At 38.8% G+C, this 9,458-nt stretch overlaps 1 protein-coding gene across 2 annotated transcripts; it reads right to left on the reverse strand.

Annotated features, from left to right (window-relative positions):
- Nucleotides 1–845: 845 nt before the first annotated feature.
- On the reverse strand, nucleotides 846–9,225 carry LOC103701440 (YTH domain-containing protein ECT4-like). Of its 2 annotated transcripts, none has more exons than XM_008783483.6 (9): nucleotides 8,778–9,225; nucleotides 6,155–6,231; nucleotides 5,900–6,077; nucleotides 5,305–5,381; nucleotides 4,875–5,217; nucleotides 4,669–4,787; nucleotides 3,049–3,579; nucleotides 2,710–2,922; nucleotides 846–1,509 (listed from the first exon to the last, which is right to left on the reverse strand). In XM_008783483.6, exons 1-9 carry the CDS (start codon nucleotides 8,812–8,814, stop codon nucleotides 1,153–1,155), a joined length of 1,932 nt encoding a protein of 643 aa, XP_008781705.3. In that variant the 5' UTR covers nucleotides 8,815–9,225; the 3' UTR covers nucleotides 846–1,152. The 2 variants fall into 2 exon arrangements, with proteins under 2 accessions (XP_008781705.3, XP_088572388.2); XM_088716262.2 differs by having other exon boundaries at nucleotides 8,420–9,152.
- Between the last annotated feature and the right edge of the window lie 233 nt (nucleotides 9,226–9,458).

Raw genomic sequence — 9,458 nt, forward strand, 5'->3', positions numbered from 1 at the left:
GAGCAGGCACGATGGATAATCTTTCATACTGAAAATGCTGTGCTGGGATAATCCCTCCAACCCATCGCCACCCCGGCCACGTTCTTTATGATCGGATTCTCTTTGACCAGCATGCCTTTCTGTTGCAAGTGAGACTCTTCGACATTCAAGTGCTACCTCTCCAGGAAATGCCTCGGTGTAATTCCAGTGTATTACATAATCACATCCTCTTTGACCGGCACAACTCTCATGCAAATTACTGTTTGATTTGCCGTAGTCAAAAGTGCTACCTCTTCAAGTACGTCTTTGCCTAATTCAGGGGCTTTTGAGGCATGTGCATAAAAGGTCGATTTCGATCCCCACCAGGAGGCATCAATTCTTCAGGAACCCCGTCTTGTCATCTGATACCTGAGTCGCAGCGTGATCCTAAAATCATACGACATATGATACAGCCCATGCCAACAAGCCCCTTCCATAAAGATTATAAAATCAAACTATGATGGAGTTTTGGAAATAGACTTTCATAAAAGGTAGTGGCAGCTAATTAATCCGCATTATAGCCTGTTAAGTTGGTTTTAAGGAATCAAATCACCACCCCCATCAAATTTGGAAATCTGTGAATCTTTGGATGACAACCGACCGTGAAATTTATGAAATTTTAATTAGCTTGCAAGGGAAATCAAATGCATATGGCCAAGCACTGTATCTGGTAACAATATGCAGGACCCATCGAACAACATTAAGCACACGATGCCAAAGGAAGCATAACCCACTTGGTCAGTTAACAGAATAGTTGTTTGGAAAAGTTATGCTTGTTCAGGCGATTGATTCAAATCTCAGCTGACGGTATGAGGCAATATAAAAGATAAGGTAAGACTAGAAAAGGATAGCTTATTCATCTGGCATCCAAACTGGAAACTTTACAAAGGCTTGCAGAAAACTCCAGCCCTGCTTAAGGCTTGCCACCAGACAACTAAAGGAAAATAACATGAAGAGGAAAAAAAGAAAAGGGAGGTGGAGAAGCTACCCATTGCTGTTGGTGAGGCCTATGTATTGTACATATGATCGAGAAGCTATCCATTGCCGCTTCCAAGCTTTAGATGCCAGATCACAAATAAAGACACCTTTTGGCAGGAGACATGAAAGATCTCCGGGCAGAATCTACCTGCTGTGTCACAGTTGCAGTTGCTCGCTTATCCGAGCAGCAGTAGCATTGGCGGAGCTGTTAATTGCTCCAGGTGGGTCTGCAATCTTACCTTCCTCCAACTGGACAGCTTGAGCAAAACTCTTTGAAATTTGTTTTATGACATCACCAGAGATGACTGCTGGGTTCCTTTGATCGTTGCTGACAACTGCTGAAGAGGTCACTCTAGAGTTCGATAGCTGCTGCTGATGCTGCAGCTGCCAAGCCTTCCTCTCCTGCATTGCTTTCTCCCGCTCCTCATAGAAGTCAAAGTCATCAAGAATTGACGTGTCAGCCTCATGATTTTTGAAAATGCCTAGTATCTCCAAACCCTGTTCCAGTTTCACCTGAAGGTTCCCCCCCCCCCCCCCCCCCCCCCAAACAGTAAACAATGTAAGCCCACCCAGAGAGAGCACGTGAGGAGAGAGTTCAAAAACTGATATATCTATTCATTGTACAGTAGGATTGCTGCAATTGAACATTGAAAACTATCTAATAAACATCATTGAAAAGGTGACCAAAGAATTATACCAACTAATGTCTCACATAATAATGGAAGCTTAGCTAATTATTGATAGGAGGAATTACGTCAGCAAGATAGTCAAAAAGGAAAGGTTGGACTGGGGAGAGCATCAATGTGAATTCCGGATCTCTCATGAAACCCAAGTAGCAGTTTGTAGCAGTTTCAATAATGTTTCATGCTCACTAGGTTCAACCATGATCTAAAAATGATCACAAAAAAATTATTAAAAAAACGAATGCAACATTATAGGAGTACAGATGTGCCACCTCTATGCCATCAGCACTGTATTGAACCAAGCCAAGAAATCAACAAGTTGGCTCCTAAATCAGCAAGGATACTGCCTACTCTAAACTGCATTCAAATTTCATAAAGAATTACTCCAATCTGGTCCATACCCTGGACTGACAACCTTTGCAACCTATATGCGTATGTATGAACAAGTCATGCGCACACAGCTTAATGTGCAGACATATATGTGAGAAGATCATACAGGAAAACTCCCACCAAAAATAATAACAAATGGTTTGGTGTAACTATATAACATACAGTGTGTTGTCATTCATATGTTAGCATCTTTCTCACTATTTTGGCCTTTTCCTGGTCACACCATACAAATGCAGGCATGTTAAAGCAAAATGCAAAGATGCAAATCTAATATTTGAATACACGGTTTCCAATAATACAGGGGAAATGGGTTTTTAAAAAAGAAAAAGCATCTGAGTTCAGCCACTAACTTTAAGCAAACATAAGATTACTGATGAGTTAGGCCAATCTGGGATGGGTTAATTCCAAAAAATGAGAGGGGAAATGTAGCAAAAAGATAGATGCATAGGCAGCACATGGAGGAAGATCACCACAAGTGCTAAACTGAAGGATATTTATTCACACAGTCAACCAGCTACATCCGCTTCTCATGTTTTAGAGGATTAAAGAAATCATTCTTGGGAAGTAAATCAGGAACAAAAGAAATTCCAAAAGAAAAGCCTGGATTGGAAGAATAACAGACCAAGAAGAAAAATCTTACCTCCTGAGTGTCTCTGCTATTGGTTACTGGCTTATTGTCATTGTTTTCAAGGATGATATGGCGGCATAGATTGTTCGGGACATCTTTCACAATATGCCACTTGACAGGGAACTGACCGCTCCACTTGTCTTGCTGCCAATAATCTACACTCTTCTCAAAATTTACAGGTCCAATCATCTCAGCAACCCCACAAAACTGTGCACTGGCATTTACCTGTACTTGGTATAACAAAACAACTGACATCAACCCAACTGACATATGCACATTGATATATCATAATTATATTTTCTATAAAATCCTGAAATTGAAACAGTAAAAGGGACAGAATTCTGAAGTTACCGAGAAAAATAAGAAAACCGGACTGGGATTGTCCTTCTCTTTTGCCTCATGATAAGCTGAATCTAACTTCCTGTTCCCATTCACAGTACTGGCCCAAACACCATACTTGATACTCTTATGGACATTATCCTCACTGTAAGATTTTATTATGAAGAACTTGGCAGCCTTGTACTCCGTAACAAAGTCTGGACTGTTATATAACTCATGATTTTTTGCAGTAGAATTGTCATTTTTACCATCCTGTGATGAGTTCTGTTCCACTGCTGGACTCTTTGCCCTAGTGGCCCGTGGCCCTCGATTTTGCTCGCAGAGAAAGTCTGGAGTGCCATAGCAACTACACAATGAAGCACTACCCTTTCCTTGCCTTTTGCCATTGTCGACTGCACTCAAACTCCGAACATTAATGCCCAATCTGGGAAGGGACCCCCCAATATTACTGCCCTGAGGATAAATCCCACCACGAGAGTACCCTCTGTCACGGGAGCTAAGTGAGGATCCAAAACCGTAAAAGGGCTTTTGTTGCTGTGGAGCCTGAACGTTATTAGCAACAAAAATGAATACATTATAGAAGCTAAGTCAGTAATGTGATGAATTCCCAAAAGAACAGCCAAACAAATCGAAGTTTCAATATATCAACCAAGCCTTGCAGCTAATAAATAGATTTAGTGATAGACTCAGTTGATTCTTTTAAAAAAAAATTTAAAAAAATAGCTTGCAACCCAATGGTATAAAATTCTGGCATTTTTCATTGTAAGACAGAATACTAAAATAGATTAATCTATAAAATTAAGATATCAAATGACACCTAAATTCAACAATAAATTGCCAAAACAGAGCAATGCCAAAAAAGATCTCATCTTGAAAGGGAAAGGAAATAATCATACAATATGACATCATTTTTTCCTGTTAATGCAACTATATTCCCTCCATGACAGTTTGCTTTGACTGAACTTTCAAAAAGATGAAAGATAAGCTTTTTAGTTAAAGTTACAGATATCTGCATGCAAAAGTGTAAGAAACACAACAAAACACTACTATACAAGGAGGCATGCCAATATAAATTCTGTAAAACAGAAGGATGTGGGGGCATAATTTTTTAGCTTAGTAGATTGACAACGAGACACTAGCAACTTTGCAATCTTGAAAACAAATATAGCTTGCTCGTCGTCCAAAAAAAAAAAAGAATGAGATACCAATATCACAGTCCTAGCTTCAACCCAGTCCATGACCAGCTTAACAAAAATGCAATAAGTAATTCTAAGAGATCTTAATGTTAGCATAGTAAACTTTTCTTTTCTTCAAATTAACTTTATTTGCTTTCTTTTTCCTTTCCTTCTACATGGCATAATACCATTAATTATGTGTCCACAGTGCTAACCAAATAATCAATCCAACTTTTTTAACAAAATATGAAAAAAACAAAATCATAGATATGATGATATTTATTGGCATCTTACTGTAAGCAGACAATAATTTTCACAAACACATGCCTTAGAACAATATACAAATTATGTAACTTTTAGATTTTTGGGGAGGGGAACAAAGTATATATCACACAGTCTCAGATGTTTGCAGCAAGTGGTATAACAATAAGAAAAGGAACAGGAAGAAATACAATACCGTTCCAGCTAAAGGCATCGTGCTTTGCCCAAAAGGCCCAAGTGCACCAATCGGCTGAGGTGAAGCTGCTGGCAACAATGGAGTCAACGGCCCTGTCCCATCTGGAGGTTTCAACCAATCTGACCAAAAGCCGCCAAAGCCAAAACCATCAAGCCCTTGCCTTAAATCAAAGAAACCAGGATTACCAAAATTTCCAGCAAAGCTACCTCTACCGAAAGAGCCGTATGAAACATGATAACGAGGTCCTGGTCCAAACAGCATGCCACTGGAATTTGAAGCATCAGCAAGAAAAGCTCCTCGTTGATCAACTGGCATTGTTAACTCAGCTTGTGAAACCGGAGTAGGAGAAGTAAGAAACGGCATGCTAGGAGGAACTGGTTGCTGGTAGTAAGGGCCCGAGAATGGGAAATGCTGAGGAGTGTAGAGATGGCCATCTCCACTGGCAGGAGGTAAAGGTGTTGTAACCGGAGAATACGGTCCATAAGGCATCTGAGGACTGTACCCGTATCCAGTATGGTACATGAGAGAGGGATTCTCATTGTAGACACCCTTCAAGAGAATAAGACAAAGAAAACCATCTTGTACGACCTAAATAAGGAAAAAGGTGCAATACCAACAATGAAGAATTATACTTACAGTTGGTCCAACTTCCAAGCCCTCGACATTTAAAAACCGAGGATATTCTTCAAACTCACTAGCAGCATTTCCATACGCTAAAGACAAGCACAGAATTAATTCTCCATGTTAGCTCAAATTTGAAACAATAGGCAAAAGAATCTTCTTGAAAACATAAACCTTAACCCGTTTTTCAAGTCATTTTGCTTTGTTTGAACGCAAAAGAACCACATACAATTTTTTGTGAGTAGAAGAAAAAAAAAAGGAGAGGAAGAATACAAAATTTGATTCCAATTAACTATTTACATTTCACAAATTCATACATTATAGCAGATTGCAGATGTATATTATGCTTCATCAAATTCATTACAGAAGTGAAAATAAGTAAAATAGTATATGTCATGCTATGATTCGAGAATGTTCAAGGACAGTGTATCTATTTTCAATAATTTTTTAAACAATGTCTAGCTTATGCAATCCCCTTATGCCATTTATACATGCACTTCATACTTCTATATCGAGACATGTACAAATATTAGATTTGAGACAAATAAATCTCAACACAAAGATATAATTTCATAAAAATACCAATAAGGGTTTAATAACGGAAACTAACCTCCAGAGAAGAATGTTTGTGCCTGAGGAGCATAGATATTGGTTGGATAAGCAGCACTGTGGTCTCCACCTGCATCCAAAGAACCCAGCTGGCCTGGGGCATCTTTTGATAGATTCATGGTGTTTGAGTCATGTGAAACATTAGGTGATACTGCTTTCTCATCTTTAGCAGAGAGTGGCTGTCAGTAAACAATAGTCAGCATCAGCATGGAATTTATTAACATCAAAATCAAAGATATGTTGATAGAGAAATTACCTGTCCATCTGAATCGTCAGCACAAAGTGTTTTCTGCTCAGCTTCTACTTTTGATGATTCCACAGGCTCCATTGAGTCTAAAACAAGAGAAAAATGAACAAACTAAGTTTGCTATCACTAAACAATAAAAATATGGCGTAGAAAAAATTGTATGTGTACGAAGAAAACTCTATGTTAATATCTCTTAAAGTTTAGTCACGTGAGGGAGTAGGGTCTGTTCTGAACCAGAAAGGGAAGGACCTAAAAGAACTCAAACATAGACATTGTAATCAAAGTTTATTACTAACAAAAGAACAGCTTTCCATGTGGGACATCTGTAAACCCTAACACATTTTCTGGGTCACAAAACTGCTTGGGGAAATTTTTATATAATGCCCTTTTACTTTTTGACTTATGTTAGAAGACCCCTTCAATTTCTGCAATAATCAAATAAGACCAGTCCAGCAGTGGCCAATTCTACTTCACAATATTCCACCACTACCAAAGTTCTCTGAAACAATCCACCACCAAAAACTTCCTCCAACGCAGCCCCCTCAGCCACGACCAGAATTGAATGCATGGAGGCATGATCTAGAAACAACCTTCATCAGAAGAAATATCATGAGGTGACAAAATCAGAGTGCTAAAGGTTGAAAAGCAAAAATATTATAAAGCCCAATACCATAAAAAAGGCAGATCTGATTTTCCTTTTGCCTTAACATTCTCACAAGTCACAACGTAAGATCTGTTATTCCCTGATGATACTTTATTGCACCCTTTGAGAATTGGGGTGTGTAGAATAATCATAACAGAGACACATTCTTGCTATCATAGTTATTATTGGAATTTGCTTTACATGTCTAGTGAAACATTTTAAACTTTGCCTATCAGAGAAAATATATACAAACATGTTTCTCTTCTTGCCAAATGAGCAAAATCCTAACACAAAATAAGCACTCATATCAGCATATGCGACCTTAAGAAATATTGATAACAAGCATAATCTTAAGGCAGTAAACAGGTTGGATTCAAGTTGGATTCATGCTATATTCACAACCGAACTTGATAAGAAAATCGAATTTCAGTTTGGGTTCGGATCCATCAAATTGAGTAAGATTTGAACTCACAGCCAAACTCGATTAGTAACCTTGATGAGTTATTTTTTTTACGTTCAGTTTAGACATGATTTTAGTGGGCCAAAATTAAAAAGGATCCCTATCACAATAGTCCTCCATATATAGCCTTGTGGCAGATTGCAACAGGAAAGGAGCACGGTAGAGCAACTGAAAAATTTAAATTGTAAAAAAAAAAAAAAAAAAAAAACCAGTAACTTTGAGACAGATATAAATTTATGTTTATGTTTAGTTTTATTGAAACATAATTAGAATCTCTAAGTATCAGCTGAGATTTTGAGACTGAAATTGCAGTGGGAAAGAGAACATACATGAAAAAAAGGCATAAATCCAAATATAAAGAAAAGGAATTGACACAAGACATGTAGCCAACTCTCTTTATATTCCTTTATTTGTGTATATATACTCGGGTTTTCTGGTTTTTCAGTTCGAACATAGCTGCATCCAAGTTCAATCCAATACGAAACCAGATCCTACATAGAATCCAACTTTGATCCGATAAGGTTATCAACAACCTAATTTGGATGTATACCAATTATTATAAAATAATCGAGTCAGGTTATCGGGTTTCAATGTATCATTTACACCCTAAATAACACTATTAGACACAATTAACCTTATAAGCAAAAGGATGCTCGGAAGGAACATGCACAATCCCATGTGACTAAGCATGTAATCAGGATCCAAGAACGAACCCAACTGTTACTGAGAAAAATTCAGTTCAGATCATTAGTCAAATCTCTCTTCTCTGAAACTTCATATTGCTGAACTTCACAACATGAATTCAAATTGCACTCCTTGAAGGTCAGACTTCTCACATTAAGATATTTAGGTATTTTTGTTAAAAAAAGCCAGATAACATGGACCGCATAAGAAAACTCCAGCTTTCTAGTGACAAATAACTTATCTACAGATAAAATGAAAAAAAAAATTATGCAGCCTGCATTAAAGAAATATCTAGGGTTTCTCGGAATTCATGGCATCACTCAACTCGTACTGCAGTTTTGGATCAAAGCAAGTCACACAACAGTCGCAATCTATACAACATACAAAGTAATGACAATTTCATGATATCTCACACGTAGAAAGGGCTGATTAGATATTACTTGATCAAAAATAGGATATATGTACGGGGAGATCTTAGAAAATTCACCATCAATTACGCCTGACAAAATGGTGAATCCACGAGAGCCACTAAGTTAGTCCACCAAGAAAGCATATCAAATTCCTTCCCCAAGATCCAAGAATCCAAAAGGAACGACGCACGCCAACCGAATCAAATACATCTCTCCTGGAATAAGAATAGAAATAACGACCGTTTCTTCTCCAAGAATTCACGACTCAGGCAAAGCCCAGATCGAAAGAATCGAATCAAACCGCATAAACAACACACCCCTCCGATCCGACCATCACAAAGTAATCACGAATTATATATTTCCCAGAACCGCAAGTCATATATATTTTCAAGAACAGTGAACCAGAGAAAGAAGAGAGAGAAACACTCGTCATACCGATTCGATCCGGCCCTTGCCGAGTCGCCGTCGCCATTTGGACCTAGATCTCGAGTGTCCGCCTCCAAAGGATCGGAATCCGTAGTGGATTTCGCTCTTCTACTCCCTTCTCCCCCTCCCGTTCTCCTTCGATCCCCCTGTCGCGATTAACTCAGAGGCCGACTCGGCGAGGGTTCTAGAAGTCTTTTCTTATTCTCCTTCTTCTCGATAGAGAGGTAGTAGCGAGTCGGGAGAGAGAGAGAGAGAGAGAGAGAGAGACAACTGATGGGCTTTTATTTATAAATAACGGGGATCGGAGGGAGTTAAAATTAAAAAAAAAAAAAATACAAGCTCCTCGTTTCCTTCCCGAGGGGGGAAAGAGGGGAGGAAAGGCGCAGTTGGGATTTGGACGTCCAACATCTAAAAGGGACTTCATATTCTACTGGAACGAGACCCGACCGTCGGGCCCGCGGAGCTTCGCTCCAATGTGAGGTTTAAAAGGGTTCGGAACTTGTGTGGTTGCGCGCTGATTGGTCGAGGGCCCGCGGGATGTTGGCCGCAGAGGATGGACATTGATCCTTTCCAAAAGGATGAGCGACTTCTGAGTGAGTATTATGTTTTTCGGACTCTGGATATGTTTTGCGAGACAACAGAGTTGTTGATTGAATAGTTTTTTTTATCATCCATCATTCTAAAGAGATA

Source organism: Phoenix dactylifera, chromosome 2, assembly GCF_051530095.1.
Source record: "Phoenix dactylifera cultivar Ajwa chromosome 2, Ajwa_hap1_PhDact_Kaust_v1.1, whole genome shotgun sequence".
In the NCBI taxonomy this organism is placed as follows: Eukaryota; Viridiplantae; Streptophyta; class Magnoliopsida; order Arecales; family Arecaceae; genus Phoenix; species Phoenix dactylifera.

What these genes read in the sequence shown, in the direction of transcription:
- LOC103701440 (XM_008783483.6), bottom strand. Translation starts at nt 8,814, where the DNA reads ATGGCGACGGCGACTCGGCAAGGGCCGGATCGAATCG. An exon ending in GCTTGGAAGTTGGACCAACT is followed by an intron (nt 5,218 to 5,304) that starts GTAAGTATAATT and finishes ATTCTCTTGAAG; the next exon opens with GGTGTCTACAATGAGAATCC. An exon ending in ATAGCAGAGACACTCAGGAG is followed by an intron (nt 1,510 to 2,709) that starts GTAAGATTTTTC and finishes GGGAACCTTCAG; the next exon opens with GTGAAACTGGAACAGGGTTT.